The sequence below is a fragment of the Salmo trutta genome, chromosome 28 (assembly GCF_901001165.1).
Source record: "Salmo trutta chromosome 28, fSalTru1.1, whole genome shotgun sequence".
In the NCBI taxonomy this organism is placed as follows: Eukaryota; Metazoa; Chordata; class Actinopteri; order Salmoniformes; family Salmonidae; genus Salmo; species Salmo trutta.
The window spans coordinates 6,588,682-6,609,555 of NC_042984.1; the positions used below are offsets into that span (position 1 = coordinate 6,588,682).

At 45.7% G+C, this 20,874-nt stretch overlaps 1 protein-coding gene and 1 long non-coding RNA gene across 4 annotated transcripts in view; both read left to right on the plus strand.

Moving 5' to 3' along the window:
* Positions 1-20,874, plus strand: part of LOC115165332 (S-adenosylhomocysteine hydrolase-like protein 1) — a 45,619-nt gene that overhangs the window by 21,957 nt on the left and 2,788 nt on the right. For 2 of the 3 annotated variants that reach the window (XM_029718405.1, XM_029718407.1), the window contains exons 2-16: positions 4,591-4,705; positions 5,593-5,736; positions 7,831-7,931; positions 10,171-10,273; positions 10,848-10,942; positions 12,462-12,568; positions 12,716-12,832; positions 13,746-13,809; positions 13,932-14,020; positions 14,128-14,198; positions 14,700-14,794; positions 14,879-14,977; positions 16,318-16,386; positions 18,893-18,971; positions 19,527-19,647. In XM_029718405.1, coding sequence (XP_029574265.1) covers positions 4,591-4,705; positions 5,593-5,736; positions 7,831-7,931; positions 10,171-10,273; positions 10,848-10,942; positions 12,462-12,568; positions 12,716-12,832; positions 13,746-13,809; positions 13,932-14,020; positions 14,128-14,198; positions 14,700-14,794; positions 14,879-14,977; positions 16,318-16,386; positions 18,893-18,971; positions 19,527-19,647 — 1,469 coding nt within the window. Of the gene's footprint in view, positions 1-4,590; positions 4,706-5,592; positions 5,737-7,830; positions 7,932-10,170; positions 10,274-10,847; positions 10,943-12,461; positions 12,569-12,715; positions 12,833-13,745; positions 13,810-13,931; positions 14,021-14,127; positions 14,199-14,699; positions 14,795-14,878; positions 14,978-16,317; positions 16,387-18,892; positions 18,972-19,526; positions 19,655-20,874 lie in introns of those variants that run through there. The other variant, XM_029718406.1, reaches the window with a different exon arrangement.
* LOC115165334 (uncharacterized) lies at positions 16,394-18,049 on the plus strand. Its single transcript, XR_003870130.1, has 3 exons — positions 16,394-16,798; positions 16,836-17,563; positions 17,678-18,049. It is a non-coding gene; the product is annotated as an uncharacterized LOC115165334 (long non-coding RNA).

Consider the following 20,874-nt stretch of genomic DNA (forward strand, 5'->3'; position numbering starts at 1 on the left):
AATGACTGTACGGTCTCCTTCAGGTTGTTGTGCAGGCTCCCTGTAGATAATGACTGTACGGTCTCCTTCAGGTTGTTGTGCAGGCTCCCTGTAGATAATGACTGTACGGTCTCCTTCAGGTTGTTGTGCAGGCTCCCTGTAGATAATGACTGTACGGTCTCCTTCAGGTTTGTTGTGCAGGCTCCCTGTAGATAATGACTGTATGGTCACCTTCAGGTTGTTGTGCAGGCTCCCTGTAGATAATGACTCTATGGTCTCCTTCAGGTTGTTGTGCAGGCTCCCTGTAGATAATGACTGTAAGGTCTCCTTCAGGTTGTTGTGCAGGCTCCCTGTAGATAATGACTGTACGGTCTCCTTCAGGTTGTTGTGCAGGCTCCCTGTAGATAATGACTGTACGGTCTCCTTCAGGTTGTTGTGCAGGCTCCCTGTAGATAATGACTGTACGGTCTCCTTCAGGTTGTTGTGCAGGCTCCCTGTAGATAATGACTGTACGGTCTCCTTCAGGTTGTTGTGCAGGCTCCCTGTAGATAATGACTGTACGGTCTCCTTCAGGTTGTTGTGCAGGCTCCCTGTAGATAATGACTGTACGGTCTCCTTCAGGTTGTTGTGCAGGCTCCCTGTAGATAATGACTGTACGGTCTCCTTCAGGTTGTTGTGCAGGCTCCCTGTAGATAATGACTGTACGGTCTCCTTCAGGTTGTTGTTCAGGCTCCCTGTAGATAATGACTGTACGGTCTCCTTCAGGTTGTTGTGCAGGCTCCCTGTAGATAGACTGTAGGGTCTCCTTCAGGTTGTTGTGCAGGCTCCCTGTAGATAATGACTGTAGGGTCTCCTTCAGGTTGTTGTGCAGGCTCCCTGTAGATAATGACTGTACGGTCTCCTTCAGGTTGTTGTGCATGCTCCCTGTAGATAATGACTGTACGGTCTCCTTCAGGTTGTTTTGCAGGCTCCCTGTAGATAATGACTGTACGGTCTCCTTCAGGTTGTTGTGCAGGCTCCCTGTAGATAATGACTGTACGGTCTCCTTCAGGTTGTTGTGCAGGCTCCCTGTAGATAATGACTGTACGGTCTCCTTCAGGTTGTTGTGCAGGCTCCCTGTAGATAATGACTGTACGGTCTCCTTCAGGTTGTTGTGCAGGCTCCCTGTAGATAATGACTGTACGGTCTCCTTCAGGTTGTTGTGCAGGCTCCCTGTAGATAATGACTGTACGGTCTCCTTCAGGTTGTTGTGCAGGCTCCCTGTAGATAATGACTGTACGGTCTCCTTCAGGTTGTTGTTCAGGCTCCCTGTAGATAATGACTGTAGGGTCTCCTTCAGGTTGTTGTGCAGGCTCCCTGTAGATAATGACTGTACGGTCTCCTTCAGGTTGTTGTGCAGGCTCCCTGTAGATAATGACTGTATGGTCTCCTTCAGGTTGTTTACAGCAGTCGTTGTGTACGTATGTTGAAAGACATAACGAACAGGAAACAGATGATTAGCCTATCTAATGATCTGCTATCTCCACAGAGCTGTACCTCCAACACCAACTGTGTATGTCTTTCTGCCTGTCCACACTGATCTGTGTGTGTGTACTTTCACAGAGAAAGTCCAGACTGATCTGTGTGTGTGTGTGTGTGTGTGTGTGTTTTAAAATGTCTCTTTTCTTTCCTCTATGTCCGCATTGTGACCAGATTAGCTGGTGTCTCCCTGTATGTCAATTATTTGCAAATTATTATTATTATTATTTTATTTTAGGTCAACCTGTCAATGATTTTAGGGGCTGGTATAATGATAAATAAAAATGTTTAATTGAACCTTTATTTAACTAGTGTCACAGTCGTCGTATTGAACAGACCAAGGTGCAGCGTGTATAGTGCTCATCCTTTTAATGAAAACACTTCAATAACAAAATAACAAACGACCAACCGTTCCGTCAGGTAACAACAACAACTAAACAGAAAACAACCCAAAGGAAAACAGGCTGCCTAAGTATGGTTTCCAATCAGAGACAACGAAAGACACCTGCCTCTGATTGGAAACCATACTCGGCCAAACATAGAAAACGAAACATAGAAATAGAAAACTAGAACAAATTCCCCTAGAACAAAAAAAACCCCCAAACCACACAAAACAACCCCCCTGCCACACCCTGACCATACTACTATGGCATATGACCCTTTTTACTGGTCAGGATGTGACAACCAGGCAAGTCAGTTAAGAACAAATTCTTATTTACACTGACGGACTACCCCGGCCAAACCCAAACCCGGACAACACTGGGCCAACTGAGTGCCGCCCTATGGGACTCCCAATCACGGGCGGTTGTGATACAGCCTGGAATCGAACCACGTCTGTAATGACGCCTCTAGCACTGAGATGCAGTGCCACACAGTTAGACCTTCGGAGGTGGGCAGAAAGATCACAATGTGTCTTTTTAATCGTCTACACCTTTGGGAGAGCCCTGATCTAGGTTTCACAGCCAGTTGAAATGTTAGGTTGGCTGGTTGGTTGGTACCCATTAAATATTAGAACTCCATAGATCTGGTCCCCTCCTCATTAAACGCTGTACCAGGTCTACATAAAAGTCCATAGTTGGGAATTCTATGTCACATACTCTATATCTGACCCACCACGGGCTCACTGACTATCTCTGACCCACCACAGGCTCACTGACTACAGTATCTCTGACCCACTACAGGCTCACTGACTACAGTATCTCTGACCCACTACAGGCTCACTGACTACAGTATCTCTGACCCACCACAGGCTCACTGACTACAGTATCTCTGACCCACTACAGGCTCACTGACTACAGTATCTCTGACCCACTACAGGCTCACTGACTACAGTATCTCTGACCCACTACAGGCTGACTGACTACAGTATATCTGACCCACTACAGGCTCACTGACTACAGTATATCTGACCCACTATAGGCTCACTGACTACAGTATCTCTGACCCACTACAGGCTGACTGACTACAGTATCTCTGACCCACTACAGGCTGACTGACTACAGTATCTCTGACCCACTACAGGCTGACTGACTACAGTATCTCTGACCCACTACAGGCTCACTGACTACAGTATCTCTGACCCACTACAGGCTCACTGACTACAGTATCTCTGACCCACTACAAGCTCACTGACTACAGTATCTCTGACCCACTACAGGCTGACTGACTACAGTAAATCTGACCCACTACAGGCTCACTGACTACAGTATATCTGACCCACTACAGGCTCACTGACTACAGTATCTCTGACCCACTACAGGCTGACTGACTACAGTATCTCTGACCCACTACAGGCTCACTGACTACAGTATATCTGACCCACTACAGGCTCACTGACTACAGTATCTCTGACCCACTACAGGCTCACTGACTACAGTATCTCTGACCCACTACAGGCTCACTGACTACAGTATATCTGACCCACTACAGGCTCACTGACTACAGTATCTCTGACCCACTACAGGCTCACTGACTTCAGTATCTCTGACCCACTACAGGCTCACTGACTTCAGTATCTCTGACCCACTACAGGCTGACTGACTACAGTATATCTGACCCACTACAGGCTGACTGACTACAGTATCTCAGACCCACTACAGGCTGACTGACTACTGTATATCTGACCCACTACAGGCTGACTGACTACAGTATCTCTGACCCACTACAGGCTGACTGACTACAGTATCTCTGACCCACTACAGGCTCACTGACTTCAGTATCTCTGACCCACTACAGGCTGACTGACTACAGTATCTCTGACCCACTACAGGCTCACTGACTACAGTATCTCTGACCCACTACAGGCTCACTGACTACAGTATCTCTGACCCACTACAGGCTCACTGACTACAGTATATCTGACCCACTACAGGCTCACTGACTACAGTATCTCTGACCCACTACAGGCTCACTGACTACAGTATCTCTGACCCACTACAGGCTGACTGACTTCAGTATCTCTGACCCACTACAGGCTCACTGACTTCAGTATCTCTGACCCACTACAGGCTGACTGACTACAGTATCTCTGACCCACTACAGGCTGACTGACTTCAGTATCTCTGACCCACTACAGGCTCACTGACTACAGTATCTCTGACCCACTACAGGCTGACTGACTACAGTATCTGACCCACTACAGGCTCACTGACTACAGTATATCTGACCCACTACAGGCTCACTGACTACAGTATCTCTGACCCACTACAGGCTGACTGACTACAGTATCTCAGACCCACTACAGGCTGACTGACTACAGTATCTCTGACCCACTACAGGCTGACTGACTACAGTATCTCTGACCCACTACAGGCTGACTGACTACAGTATCTCTGACCCACTACAGGCTGACTGACTACAGTATCTCAGACCCACTACAGGCTGACTGACTACAGTATCTCTGACCCACTACAGGCTCACTGACTACAGTATCTCTGACCCACTACAGGCTGACTGACTACAGTATATCTGACCCACTACAGGCTCACTGACTACAGTATATCTGACCCACTACAGGCTGACTGAATAATGTTTCCACCATAATGTCAACTGAAGACTAATTCATGCCTCAAACCTCTTCTTCTTCTTCTTCAGATCCAGTTTGCTAACGCGGAAGATAAACAGGAGTTTCAGAAGTACCCCACTAAGGCCGGCCGGCGTTCCCTCTCTCGCTCCATCTCCCAGTCCTCCACAGATAGCTACAGCTCAGGTAGCTACCACACATTAGAGTTGGGCGATATCCAGGTGTTCATACCGTTTCTGTACCATACTGGTGTATACAGTATTACCAAATGTGTATTTAAGAATACGCACAAAAACAATTTAGGCAACAGAGATGTTGATCCAGGAGGGGATGTATCCGCTGTGTCTTGACGTCTAGCCACTTAGCTAAGGAAGTTAGCAAACCTTACACATCGCTGGAGCCCTGAGCTGCATGTCATTTATTTGACACATCTTCGATTTCTTATAGTTTATACTTAACTGATAGTTATAAGCAGTGGCATAGCACGGTGTTTGAAAATCATACCGAAATACCCTGGTATATGGTATAAACGGTATATCGCCCGAAGCCTAACACACACACACACACACACACACACACGACTACTGCACTAGGTGCTGGTGATAACCAAGGTGGCCAAATTCCTTCCACTGAAGACCATGTCAAGCTACTAACTACACTGTCTTCTATAGACTGGTATACCATTGAGGAAGATCTGTCTTCTAGACTGGTATACCATTGAGGAAGATCTGTCTTCTATAGACTGGTATACCATTGAGGAAGATCTGTCTTCTATAGACTGGTATACCATTGAGGAAGATCTGTCTTCTATAGACTGGTATACCATTGAGGAAGATCTGTCTTCTATAGACTGGTATACCATTGAGGAAGATCTGTCTTCTATAGACTGGTATACCATTGAGGAAGATCTGTCTTCTATAGACTGGTATACCATTGAGGAAGATCTATTGAACTCAGTTAATATTTAATGATTGTCTCATTCTATCTTGTATCTTAGCTCTGACTATAGAGATACACTGTAGGTGTGACTTCATTATGTGTCTGACTCTTTATCTCCTCAACACAATGTCCAGCTGCGTCCTACTCAGACAGCTCAGATGACGAGACCTCTCCTCGGGACAAGGCCCAGGCCAACTCCAAGGGCAGCAGCGACTTCTGCGTTAAGAACGTCAAACAGGCAGAGTTTGGCAGACGGGAGATCGAGATCGCAGAGCAAGGTGCAGAATCACCGGTCTTGCATTCACTTTCCGGTATCGTTCTGATAGCAACTGTGATAGATGTGTAACCAGGCCAGCCCAGTACAGCTTGGATTGGCTGGGCTCTGCTGGGCTCAGTATTGTGAAAAGGGTAAAGTGCTGACATAGGATCAGTGGGATAGAGGGTACAGAGAGTGTTTGGTGCCTCGTCAAGGACTGATTCTGGATCAGTAATTAGAAGGTAGCGGTCATAGTGTAGAGGTCAGACTCATATCACATGGCATCCATTCTGCTGTGCTGAGTTTAACGATTGATATTGAAGTCATAAAGCAGGTGATGACCTCACTGGAGCTGTGGCAGACAGACAGTGGTGTCCAGGGAAACAGGAGCAGGTCTGAACCTGTCTGTCTGTCTGTCTCTGTCTGTCTGTCTGTCTGTCTGTCTCTGTCTGTCTGTCTGTCTGTCTGTCTGTCTGTCTGTCTGTCTGTCTGTCTGTCTGTCTGTCTGTCTGTCTGTGTCTGTCTGTCTGTCTGTGCCTCTCCCTGCCTCTCTTTCTCTCTCTCTATGGTTGTGCAGATCTAAGTGAAGTGCCTAGGTCTCAGCAGCTGTTCGTGTCAGCGGTGCTCTAACTAACCCTAGAGCCATTGCCTAGGTCTCAGCAGCTGTTCCTGTCAGCACTGCTCTAATTAACCTGCAGTAGTGTAAAGTACTTAAGTAAAAATACTTTAAAGTACTATTAAGTAGTTTTTTGGGGTATCTGTACTTTACTATTTATTTTTTTGACAACTTTTACTTCACTACATTCCTAAAGAAAATCATGTACTTTTTACTCCATACATTTTCCCTGATACCCAAAAGTACTCTGTACATGTTGAATGCTTAGCAGGACAGGAAAATGGTTCAATTTACGCACTTATCAAGAGAACGTGCTCATCCCTACTGCCTCTGATCTGGCAGACACACTAAACACAAATGCATTGTTTTTAAATTATGTCTGATTGTTGGAGTGTACCTGTGGCTATCTGTACATTTAAAAAAACTTAAGTGTATTTAGAACCAAATACTTTTAGACTTTTTTAAGTATTATTTGAATGGGTGACTTTTACTTGAGTCACCTTCAACCTGCAGGCAATATGGAGGTGATCTTGTGGGTTTTACTGTCCTCACTGGCCTCTCTTTTTCAATATTACGCTACATCTATCTTCACATTCCTGCCTCTCTCATTCACTGGTGTACTCTCCCAAATCTTTAATTCTGACTCGTACTATTCCCCCCCCTCCTCCTCCTCTCTCCCGCCTCCTCCTCCTCCCCTCCCCCCCTCCTCCTCTCCCCCCTCCTCCTCCTCTCTCCCCTCCTCCTCTCCCCCTCCTCCTCTCCCCTCTCCCCCCTTTTCCTCCTCTCCCCCCCTTTTCCTCCTCTCTCCTCCTCCTCCTCCTCTCTCCCCCCTCCTCCTCCTCCTCTCCCCCCTCCTCTCTCCCCCCTCCTCCTCCTCTCTCCCCCCCTCCTCCTCTCCCCTCCTCCTTCTCCTCTCCCTCTCTCCTCTCCTCCTCCTCTCCCCCCTCCTCCTCCTCCTCTCCCCCCTCCTCCTCCCCCACCCCCTCCTCCTCTCCCCCCTCCTCTCCCCTCCTCCTCCTCCTCTCCCCCCTCCTCTCTCCCCCCTCCTCCTCCTCTCTCCCCCCTCCTCCTCTCCCCTCCTCCTCCTCCTCTCTCCCCCCCTCCTCCTCCTCTCTCCCCCTCCTCCTCCTCTCTCCCCCTCCTCCTCTCTCCCCCCTCCCCCTCCTCCTCTCTCCTCCTCCTCCTCTCCCCCCTCCTCCTCCTCCTCTCCCCCCTCCTCCTCCTTCCCCTCCCCCTCCTCTCCCCCTCCTCCTTTCCCCCCTCCTCCTCCTCTCCCCCCTCCTCCTCCTCTCTCCTCCTCCTCCTCCTCCCCCTCCTCTTCCTCCTCTCTCCTCCTCCTTCTCCCCCCTCCTTCTCCTCCTCTCCTCCTCTCCCCCCCTCCTCCTCCCCCACCCCCTCCTCCTCTCCCCTCCTCCTCCTCCTCCTCTCCCCCCCCTCCTCATCCTCCTCTCTCCTCCTCCTCTCCCCCCTCCTCCTCTCCCCCCTCCTCTCCCCCCACAGATATGTCAGCCCTGATCTCGCTGAGGAAGAGAGCCCAGGGGGAGAAGCCTCTAGCTGGGGCGAAGATAGTGGGCTGCACCCACATCACAGCTCAGACTGCAGTACGTCAACTTGCTCTCTCCTCCACCCAGTGTTGCCAACTTAGCAACTTTAGCCAGTTTTCAGACCCCCTCCAGCGACTTTTATTGGTAAAAGAGGCTAGTGACAAATTCAGCTACTTTTCAGGCTGCCTTTGGGGAGTTTTACCACCAAGAGTTTCAGTTTCAGATTTTAGAGAATACCTCTCTACCATACATCTTAGATTTAGAGAATACCTCTCTACCATACAACATCTTAGATTTAGAGAATACCTCTCTACCATACAACATCTTAGATTGAGAGAATACCTCTCTACCATACAACATCTTAGATTGAGAGAATACCTCTCTACCATACAACATCTTAGATTGAGAGAATACCTCTCTACCATACAACATCTTAGATTGAGAGAATACCTCTCTACCATACAACATCTTAGATTGAGAGAATACCTCTCTACCATACAACATCTTAGATTGAGAGAATACCTCTCTACCATACAACATCTTAGATTGAGAGAATACCTCTCTACCATACAACATCTTAGATTGAGAGAATACCTCTCTACCATACAACATCTTAGATTGAGAGAATACCTCTCTACCATACAACATCTTAGATTGAGAGAATACCTCTCTACCATACAACATCTTAGATTGAGAGAATACCTCTCTACCATACAACATCTTAGATTGAGAGAATACCTCTCTACCATACTTCATCTTAGATTGAGAGAATACCTCTCTACCATACAACATCTTAGATTGAGAGAATACCTCTCTACCATACAACATCTTAGATTGAGAGAATACCTCTCTACCATACAACATCTTAGATTGAGAGAATACCTCTCTACCATACAACATCTTAGATTGAGAGAATACCTCTCTACCATACAACATCTTAGATTGAGAGAATACCTCTCTACCATACAACATCTTAGATTGAGAGAATACCTCTCTACCATACAACATCTTAGATTGAGAGAATACCTCTCTACCATACAACATCTTAGATTGAGAGAATACCTCTCTACCATACAACATCTTAGATTGAGAGAATACCTCTCTACCATACAACATCTTAGATTGAGAGAATACCTCTCTACCATACAACATCTTAGATTGAGAGAATACCTCTCTACCATACAACATCTTACCTTCTACTCTCTTTGGCTTTCCTGGCAGTCTAGTCTACTTGATCAGACATCCAGTTTTCATGAACAAAACATTTAGCACTTGACTCCTGAAATAGCAGCATGATTTTTGGGTCTTGTTTAGATGACTTGACATGAATGTATTTTATATGTGTTAGTGTATGTACTTATTTTGTAATAATGGTAATAATGAGATGTAATCTTTTATTTATGATGTAGGCTGTTGTTGTTTTGTTGTCCTTGTTTTAATCCTGTTTGGACCCCAGGAAGAGGAGCTGTTGCCTTGGCAGGGACTAAATTGGATCCTTCATAAACTCCAGGAAGAGTAGCTGCTGCCTTGACAGGAACTAATGGGGATCCATAATAAACCCCAGGAAGAGTAGCTGCTGCCTTGACAGGAACTAATGGGGATCCATAATAAACCCCAGGAAGAGTAGCTGCTGCCTTGGCAGGAACTAATGGGGATGCATAATAAACCCCAGGAAGAGTAGCTGCTGCCTTGGCAGGAACTAATGGGGATCCTTAATAAACCCCAGGAAGAGTAGCTGCTGCCTTGGCAGGAACTAATGGGGATCCCTAATAAACCCCAGGAAGAGTAGCTGCTGCCTTGGCAGGAACTAATGGGGATCCATAATAAACCCCAGGAAGAGTAGCTGCTGCCTTGGCAGGAACTAATGGGGATCCATAATAATCCCCAGGAAGAGTAGCTGCTGCCTTGGCAGGAACTAATGGGGATCCATAATATACCCCAGGAAGAGTAGCTGCTGCCTTGGCAGGAACTAATGGGGATCCATAATATACCCCAGGAAGAGTAGCTGCTGCCTTGACAGGAACTAATGGGGATCCATAATAAACCCCAGGAAGAGTAGCTGCTGCCTTGGCAGGAACTAATGGGGATCCATAATAATCCCCAGGAAGAGTAGCTGCTGCCTTGGCAGGAACTAATGGGGATCCATAATATACCCCAGGAAGAGTAGCTGCTGCCTTGGCAGGAACTAATGGGGATCCATAATAAACCCCAGGAAGAGTAGCTGCTGCCTTGGCAGGGATCCTAATAAATACTCAAATGTAGTGTGTTTGTGTATTTCCCCCCCCCCCCCCCTCAGGTTCTGATAGAGACCCTGGTAGCTCTGGGAGCTCAGTGTCGTTGGACAGCCTGTAACATTTACTCTACTCAGAACGAGGTGGCTGCTGCCCTGGCAGAGACTGGTGAGAACTTATCATACTGTCCTCTCTCGCTTTCTTTCTGTCTGTCTCTCCCCTTCTCTCTCTCTCTCACCCTCCCTCCCTCTCCCTCTCTCCCTCCCTCTACCTCTCTCCCTCCCTCTCCTCTCTCCCTCCCTCTCTCTCTCCCTCTTTCCCTCTCTACCCTCCCCCGTCTCTTTCTCTCTCATTTCAATTCAAGGGGCTTTATTGGCATGGGAAATGTATGTTTACATTGCCAAAGCAAGTGAAATGGATAATAAACTAATGTGAAATAAACATTAAAAAGTGAACAGTAAATATTACACTCACACAACTTCCCCGAATAATAGAGCCGTTTCAAATGTCATATACAGTGAATAGTTAAAGTACAAGAGGAAAAATAAATCAACAGAAATATGGGTTGTATTTACAATGTTGTTTGTTCTTCAATGGTTGCCCTTTTCTTGTGGCAACAGGTTACAAATCTTGCTGCTGTGATGGCACACTCTCTTTCTCCCTCTCCTCTTTCCCCTTGTCTCTCTCTCGCTCTCTCTCTCAGCCATAATAAGTGCTAGCCTCTCTCTCCTCTCCCCTACAGGTGTGCCTGTGTTTGCGTGGAAGGGCGAGTCAGAGGATGACTTTTGGTGGTGCATCGACCGCTGTGTCAACACGGAAGGCTGGCAGGCCAACATGGTACCTAATGACTAAACCAGCCCTTATTAATAATGTACTTGACATCTGTCGTGATGAGACTCTCACACATTGTGGAGGCTTATTTTGGTTGATTTGAAATGATTGAAATTGCTTTACTGTATTTGTGGAGGCTTCTGTTTCCATCCGTCACTTATCTTCAGCACCTTATTTAGTATGCAGACTTAATGCAGCAGATGTCTCTATTTAGTATGCAGACTTAATGCAGCAGATGTCTCTATTTAGTATGCAGACTTAATGCAGCAGATGTCTCTATTTAGTATGGAGACTTAATGCAGCAGATGTCTCTATTTAGTATGGAGACTTAAGGCTACAGATGGCTCTATTTAGTATGCAGACTTAATGCAGCAGATGGCTCTATTTAGTATGCAGACTTAATGCAGCAGATGGCTCTATTTAGTATGCAGACTTAATGCAGCAGATGGCTCTATTTAGTATGCAGACTTAATGCTGCAGATGGCTCTATTTAGTATGCAGACTTAATGCAGCAGATGTCTCTATTTAGTATGGAGACTTAATGCAGCAGATGTCTCTATTTAGTATGGAGACTTAAGGCTACAGATGGCTCTATTTAGTATGCAGACTTAATGCAGCAGATGGCTCTATTTAGTATGCAGACTTAATGCAGCAGATGTCTCTATTTAGTATGGAGACTTAATGCAGCAGATGTCTCTATTTAGTATGGAGACTTAATGCAGCAGATGTCTCTATTTAGTATGGAGACTTAATGCTACAGATGGCTCTATTTAGTATGCAGACTTAATGCAGCAGATGGCTCTATTTAGTATGCAGACTTAATGCAGCAGATGGCTCTATTTAGTATGCAGACTTAATGCTACAGATGTCTCTATTTAGTATGCAGACTTAATGCAGCAGATGTCTCTATTTAGTATGCAGACTTAATGCAGCAGATGTCTCTATTTAGTATGCAGACTTAATGCAGCAGATGTCTCTATTTAGTATGCAGACTTAATGCAGCAGATGTCTTTAGTATGCAGACTTAATGCAGCAGATGTCTCTATTTAGTATGCAGACTTAATGCAGCAGATGTCTCTATTTAGTATGCAGACTTAATGCAGCAGATGTCTCTATTTAGTATGCAGACTTAATGCAGCAGATGTCTCTATTTAGTATGCAGACTTAATGCTGCAGATGGCTCTATTTAGTATGCAGACTTAATGCAGCAGATGTCTCTATTTAGTATGCAGACTTAATGCAGCAGATGTCTCTATTTAGTATGCAGACTTAATGCAGCAGATGTCTCTATTTAGTATGCAGACTTAAGGCAGCAGATATCTCTATTTAGTATGCAGACTTAATGCAGCAGATATCTCTATTTAGTATGCAGACTTAATGCAGCAGATATCTCTATTTAGTATGCAGACTTAATGCTGCAGATATCTCTATTTAGTATGCAGACTTAATGCAGCAGATGTCTTTATTGTTTGAGTCCACTGTCTGCTCTGCTGCCATTGCTCTTCCTGTGTTTGTGTTATTGTAGATCTTGGATGACGGAGGGGATCTGACCCACTGGGTTTATAAGAAGTACCCCAGCGTGTTTAAGAAGGCTCAGGGCATCGTGGAGGAGAGTGTCACTGGAGTCCACAGGTGAGAAAGAGCCTTCCTAAAACATTGGTCACATATACATCCACAGCAAGGAGAGACGTCTGTGTGATTGGTCGAGTTGATCCCCTGTTTGTCCTTTAGTTGAACCACAGACTATCATCTTCATTTATTTACATCCTTTACTGTCAGGTTGTACCAGCTGTCCAAGGCAGGCAAGCTGTGTGTCCCGGCCATGAATGTGAACGACTCGGTTACCAAGCAGAAGTTTGACAACCTCTACTGCTGCAGAGAGTCCATCCTGGACGGGTGAGGAGGAGTTGTCATGTAGAATATAGTACAGTAACTACTGCTGCAGAGAGTCCATCCTGGACAGGTGAGGAGGAGTTGTCATGTAGAATATAGTACAGTAACTACTGCTGCAGAGAGTCCATCCTGGACGGGGAGTTGTCATGTAGAATATAGTACAGTAACTACTGCTGCAGAGAGTCCATCCTGGACGGGGAGTTGTCATGTAGAATATAGTACAGTAACTACTGCTGCAGAGAGTCCATCCTGGACGGGGAGTTGTCATGTAGAATATAGTACAGTAACTACTGCTGCAGAGAGTCCATCCTGGACGGGGAGTTGTCATGTAGAATATAGTACAGTAACTACTGCTGCAGAGAGTCCATCCTGGACGGGGAGTTGTCATGTAGAATATAGTACAGTAACTACTGCTGCAGAGAGTCCATCCTGGACGGGGAGTTGTCATGTAGAATATAGTACAGTAACTACTGCTGCAGAGAGTCCATCCTGGACGGGGAGTTGTCATGTAGAATATAGTACAGTAACTACTGCTGCAGAGAGTCCATCCTGGACGGGGAGTTGTCATGTAGAATATAGTACAGTAACTACTGCTGCAGAGAGTCCATCCTGGACGGGGAGTTGTCATGTAGAATATAGTACAGTAACTACTGCTGCAGAGAGTCCATCCTGGACGGGGAGTTGTCATGTAGAATATAGTACAGTAACTACTGCTGCAGAGAGTCCATCCTGGACGGGGAGTTGTCATGTAGAATATAGTACAGTAACTACTGCTGCAGAGAGTCCATCCTGGACGGGTGGGACCTTTTTTTAAACGCTAATATCAAATGTTTTTCTCACAAAAAGTGTGTGATGGTTTTGTTTGTTTTTGTTTGTAATGTCTGATTGTAATTGTTACTTTCTCTGCTTGCGGTAGTCTGAAGAGGACCACTGATGTGATGTTTGGGGGGAAACAGGTGGTGGTGTGTGGTTATGGAGAGGTAGAGTCCTTCTGATTCTTTATTCTGATGACCTTTCGCTGACACCTTCGTTTCAAAAGTTGCTGTATGACATTTGAACATAGATTTGAGAGTGCTGTACTGAGCTGTCCTCTGTCCTGTAGGTGGGGAAGGGTTGCTGTTCTGCTCTGAAGGCCCTGGGAGCCATCGTCTGCATCACAGAGATAGATCCCATCTGTGCCCTGCAGGGCTGGTGAGTGGCTGGAACTTGCCCTCAATCTAATGTACCCACGTCTTTTAAAAGAGGTGTGTTTAGTTATTTTTGGCTACTTTTTCCTACAAATCTTCCTGTGTATACAGCATGGATGGGTTCAGGGTGGTGAAGCTGAATGAAGTCATTCGTCAGATGGACCTGGTGATAACTTGCACAGGTAAACTAGATCAGTCAGAGCATGCCTCCTCCACACAGTTACTTTATTCCACTCTGATAATTATACAAGCAGACCTCCCAGCCGCTGTCCTTGTTTATGACTCAGGTTTATCTAACAGATGTCAAGTTAGAGGTCACCTGTTTGAATGTGTATCTTTATCAAACAACTCGGTGACTCACTTATAGACATTTCAAATATACACTGTCCCTCTCTCTCTGTCTCTCCCTCTCTCTGTCCCTCTCTCTCCGTCTCTCCTTCTGTCTCTCCGTCCCTCCCTCTCTCTCCCTCCCTCTCTCTCCTTCTGTCTCTATCTCTCCTTCTGTCTCTCTCTCTCTCTCTCTCCCTCCCCCTTTCTCTCTCCCTTTGTCCCTCTCTCTCTCTCTCCCCCTCTCTGTCCCTCCCTCCCTCTCTTCCTCTGTCTCTCTCTCTCTCTGTCATTATAGACAGCCAACAGTATTGATTGTAATCAGATCTGACTGTATTGTTGTTGTTGTCACTCAGGCAATAAGAACGTGGTGACCAGAGAGCAGCTGGACCGGATGAAGAACGGCTGTATAGTCTGCAACATGGGACATTCCAATACTGAGATCGATGTGGTGAGTTACTTTTACGTGTGTGTGTGTGCACGCTTTGTGTTTCTGCTGTTTCACTAATCCTGCCCCGGTCTCTCTCGCCTCTAGGCCAGCCTGCGGAGCCCGGAGCTTACCTGGGAGAGGGTGCGTTCTCAGGTGGACCATGTTATCTGGCCCGATGGCAAGAGGGTTGTCCTGCTGGCTGAGGTACGGTTTCTGTCCTTTACAACCCTTGTGTCCCTGGCCTGGAACCAAACTGAAGCATCACTCCCATTTACCGTTGTTTCACCATGGTGCAGCGTTTCCCAAACTCACCAAGGGGAGCACGTTTAGGGGTTTTACCCTAGCACTACACAGCCGATTTAAATAATCAAAGCTTGATGATGACTTGGTTATTTTAATAAGCTGTGTAGTGCCAGGGCAAAACAACTAAACGTGCTCCCCTTGTGTAATGCAGGACCACGTTTGGGGAACACTGCTTTAGTGACATGGAGCACTGAGTGAAACAATAGTGAGACAGAATGACCTTTAGCTTGGATCTCAGTATACTTTATTCCCTCCCAAACCTTTGTCTGTGATTCAAAGAGCTATAAAAAAACATTCTAGAGTTACTAAATAGGCAGAGGGATAGGTTTCCCACTATGAGATGTATCCTGATGAACTTTCTGTCACCTCTGTCTACTTCCAAACCTGACTCTCTTATTGAAAACACAACAAAATAGTGACTTGGCCTGAGAGGTTTCCCACTAACATGTAACTAAAGGCTTTGTCTTGTTGACCCATGTTGTGTAGTGTGTACTGTGAGGGGATAGTGTGCACTGTGAGGGTAGAGTGTGTACTCTACTGTTAGGGTAGACTGTGTACTCTACTGTGAGGGTAGACTGTGTACTCTACTGTGAGGGTAGAGTGTGTACTCTACTGTGAGGGTAGACTGTGTACTCTACTGTGAGGGTAGACTGTGTACTCTACTGTGAGGGTAGAGTGTGTACTCTACTGTGAGGGTAGAGTGTGTACTCTACTGTGAGGGTAGAGTGTGTACTCTACTGTGAGGGTAGAGTGTGTACTCTACTGTGAGGGTAGAGTGTGTACTCTACTGTGAGGGAATAGTGTGAACTCTCTGTGAGGGGATAGTGTGAACTCTCTGTGAGGGGATAGTGTGAACTCTCTGTGAGGGGATAGTGTGAACTCTCTGTGAGGGGATAGTGTGAACTCTACTGTGTGGAGATAGTGTGCACTCTACTGTGAGCGAATAGTGTGAACTTTACTGTGAGGGGATAGTGTGTACTCTACTGTGAGGGTAGAGCGTGTACTCTACTGTGAGGGTAGAGCGTGTACTCTACTGTGAGGGGAGAGCGTGCACTCTACTGTGAGGGGATAGTGTGTACTGCGAGGGGATAGTGTTTACTCTGCGATAGTCTGTTATTCCTTGTTGTTTGGTCATCATCATCACAACCCTACAATTTCTCTCTTATAATCTCTGTTTTTATTTGAAAGGTGTTTCCCTGAGAATGGCTAAACAACTGACCAGTGTGTGTTGTTTCCTATAGGGTCGGCTTTTGAATCTGAGCTGTTCTACAGTGCCTACGTTTGTCCTGTCTATCACAGCCACTACTCAGGTGAGACATATTGTCCATCACAGCCACTACTCAGGTGAGACATATTGTCTATCACAGCCACTACTCAGGTGAGACATATTGTCCATCACAGCCACTACTCAAGGTGAGACATATTGTCCATCACAGCCACTACTCAAGGTGAGACATATTGTCCATCACAGCCACTACTCAAGGTGAGACATATTGTCCATCACAGCCACTACTCAGGTGAGACATATTGTCCATCACAGCCACTACTCAGGTGAGACATATTGTCCATCACAGCCACTACTCAAGGTGAGACATATTGTCCATCACAGCCACTACTCAGGTGAGACATATTGTCCATCACAGCCACTACTCAGGTGAGACATATTGTCCATCACAGCCACTACTCAGGTGAGACATATTGTCTATCACAGCCACTACTCAGGTGAGACATTGTCCTGTCTATCACAGCCACTACTCAGGTGAGACATATTGTCCATCACAGCCACTACTCAGGTGAGACATTGTCCTGTCTATCACAGCCACTACTCAGGTGAGACATATTGTCCTGTCTATCACAGCCACTACTCAGGTGAGACATATTGTCTTGTCCATCACAGCCACTACTCAGGTGAGACATTGTCCTGTCTATCACAGCCACTACTCAGGTGAGACATATTGTCCTGTCTATCACAGCCACTACTCAGGTGAGACATATTGTCCATCACAGCCACTACTCAGGTGAGACATATTGTCCTGTCTATCACAGCCACTACTCAGGTGAGACATATTGTCCATCACAGCCACCACTCAGGTGAGACATATTGTCCATCACAGCCACTACTCAGGTGAGACATATTGTCCTGTCTATCACAGCCACTACTCAGGTGAGACATATTGTCCTGTTCATCACAGCCACTACTCAGGTGAGACATATTGTCTATCACAGCCACTACTCAGGTGAGACATATTGTCTATCACAGCCACTACTCAGGTGAGACATATTGTCCTGTTCATCACAGCCACTACTCAGGTGAGACATATTGTCTATCACAGCCACTACTCAAGGTGAGACATATTGTCCTGTCTATCACAGCCACTACTCAAGGTGAGACATATTGTCCATCACAGCCACTACTCAGGTGAGACATATTGTCCATCACAGCCACTACTCAGGTGAGACATATTGTCCATCACAGCCACTACTCAGGTGAGACATATTGTCTATCACAGCCACTACTCAGGTGAGACATATTGTCCTGTCTATCACAGCCACTACTCAAGGTGAGACATATTGTCCTGTCTATCACAGCCACTACTCAAGGTGAGACATATTGTCCATCACAGCCACTACTCAGGTGAGACATATTGTCCATCACAGCCACTACTCAGGTGAGACATATTGTCTATCACAGCCACTACTCAGGTGAGACATATTGTCCATCACAGCCACCACTCAGGTGAGACATATTGTCCATCACAGCCACTACTCAGGTGAGACATATTGTCCTGTCTATCACAGCCACTACTCAGGTGAGACATATTGTCCTGTTCATCACAGCCACTACTCAGGTGAGACATATTGTCTATCACAGCCACTACTCAGGTGAGACATATTGTCTATCACAGCCACTACTCAGGTGAGACATATTGTCCTGTCTATCACAGCCACTACTCAAGGTGAGACATATTGTCCTGTCTATCACAGCCACTACTCAAGGTGAGACATATTGTCCATCACAGCCACTACTCAGGTGAGACATATTGTCCATCACAGCCACTACTCAGGTGAGACATATTGTCCATCACAGCCACTACTCAGGTGAGACATATTGTCCATCACAGCCACTACTCAGGTGAGACATATTGTCCATCACAGCCACTACTCAGGTGAGACATATTGTCTATCACAGCCACTACTCAGGTGAGACATATTGTCCTGTCTATCACAGCCACTACTCAAGGTGAGACATATTGTCCTGTCTATCACAGCCACTACTCAGGTGAGACATATTGTCTATCACAGCCACTACTCAGGTGAGACATATTGTCTATCACAGCCACTACTCAGGTGAGACATATTGTCCATCACAGCCACTACTCAGGTGAGACACATTGTCCATCACAGCCACTACTCAAGGTGAGACATATTGACATTGTTTATTTACATAGAGACCGAACCAATCAGAACATTGACACATGGAAATACAAGTTAGATGCATTGTATCATCACAATTTAACTCACCGGTTTTCAGTGCTTTTCCCCAGATGTACACACAGTAGTTAATTTAGTCATTCATTGACATTGTGACAGTGGTCAGTACACAGAGATTAACTAAAGCACTCCAAAATTACAAAATGGAAATATTGGGCTGCATGTGTTACAGACGTTGTATTAGTCCTACTTCTAGTTGTGGCGGTTTGCTGAAGACGAGACTAGAGGTACTCTGTTCTCCTGCTGTTCTGTTGCTACCTGAGCTTTGTGAGAATGGGATGTTGGCAGCGTTGAGACTCTCTGGTGGTCTGTGTCTCTCTGTAGGCCCTGGCTCTGATTGAGCTGTTCAATGCTCCTGAGGGACGATACAAACAGGATGTCTATCTGCTGCCTAAAAAGATGGGTAAGACCATAGCACCCTATTCCTTATATAGTGCACTACTTTTGACCATGGCCCATAGGGCTTTGATTATAAGTAGTGCACTAAATAGGGAATAGGGTGCCATTTGGATTGAACTGAGCCTTATTGATTAAAAACGTAATAAACACTGTAGATATCAAATCTTAATAAACACTAGATATCAAATCTTAATAAACACTGTAGATATCAAATCTCAATGAATAGAACCCACTCACAGTTTTCAATGCTCAGTTTGTTGTGTGGTTCAATGTCACAACCTCAAGCTTTTTACCATAAAAATGCATTTTCCAAACAGAAGTGTTGTTCTGTCCCAAATGGCACCCTATTCATTATGTAGTGCACTACGACCATATCGGCCCTGGTCAGATGTTGTGCACTACATAGGGAGTAGGGTGCCATTTTGGGAAACACCCATTACTTTTGTTGCAATCCATCTAAGTAAATATTTCACTGTAAGGTCTACTACACCTGTTGTATTCGGCGCATGTGACAAATAACATTTGCTCTACCACTTCACAAGCCACCCGTGTATTTCAGATGAGTATGTGGCCAGCTTGCATCTGTCCAATTTTGACGCCCACCTGACAGAGTTGTCTGATGAGCAGGCGAAGTACATGGGTCTGAACAAGAACGGCCCCTTCAAACCCAACTACTACAGGTATTGAGAGATTTTGACACACACACACACACACACACACACACACACACACACACACACACACACACACACACACACCTTACTTATTCCCTCCCTGTTACATTTCTCTTTTTTGTCACCTAGTCAGCTCGGGGATTTGAACCAGCGACCTTTCAGTTACTGGTCCAACGCTCTTCTTAACTACCAGGGTACCTACCGCCAGTTGTAACGTTGGCGTTGAAAAATAGCTCTGGGATAGGGTTGGAGTGACTATCAAAGGCAAACTAAACCATTAGCCTATGACTACAAACAAAAGAATAGAAACCAACATAAAGAATCAAGTATTTGGTGAAAAGGAAAGGACAACTCCTATAATCATTGACACATTCAGGGAAATAAGGAATTCGATATAGAAACCGTAAAGAACCACTGACTGACTGGCTGACTTACAGAACCCTGTGATACACAACTGGTTAAGCCACGCAAAAACAACCAGGTCAGCTTTTCAACAAAAAACAAACATTCTCTCAAACATTTCAGATAATGGTTTCCTCTGTAATTACACTGACAGGTGAGGCTATTTAAGTGGGCGTGGGTAGAATTTCCTGCCTTCCTTTCTAGTGTGGTGATTGGCTGTTGGGGAAAGCAGTCAAGTAGGAGTGATCTGGGTTTTTCTTTCTTTCTTTTGTTGATTGAGTAGTTTAGGGGTAGTAGTTTAGGGGGTAGTAGTGTAGGAGGTAGTAGTTTTAGGGGTAGTAGTTTAGGGGTAGTAGTGTAGGAGGTAGTAGTTTTAGGGGTAGTAGTTTTAGGGGGTAGTAGTTTTAGGGGTAGTAGTTTTGTGGGTAGTAGTTTTAGGGGGTAGTAGTTTAGGGGTAGTAGTTTTAGGGGTAGTAGTTTTGTGGGTAGTAGTTTTGTGGGTAGTAGTTTTAGGGGGTAGTAGTTTTAGGGGGTAGTAGTTTAGGGGTAGTAGTTTTAGGGGTAGTAGTTTTAGGGGGTAGTAGTTTTAGGGGGTAGTAGTTTTAGGGGGTAGTAGTTTAAGGGTAGTAGTTTAGGGGTAGTAGTGTAGGGGTAGTAGTTTTAGGGGTAGTAGTGTAAGGGTAGTAGTGTAGGGGGTAGTAGTTTTAGGGGGTAGTAGTTTAGGGGTAGTAATGTAAGGGTAGTAGTGTTAGGGGGTAGTAGTGTAGGGGGTAGTAGTTTTAGGGGTAGTAGTTTAGGGGTAGTAGTTTTAGGGGTAGTAGTTTAGGGGTA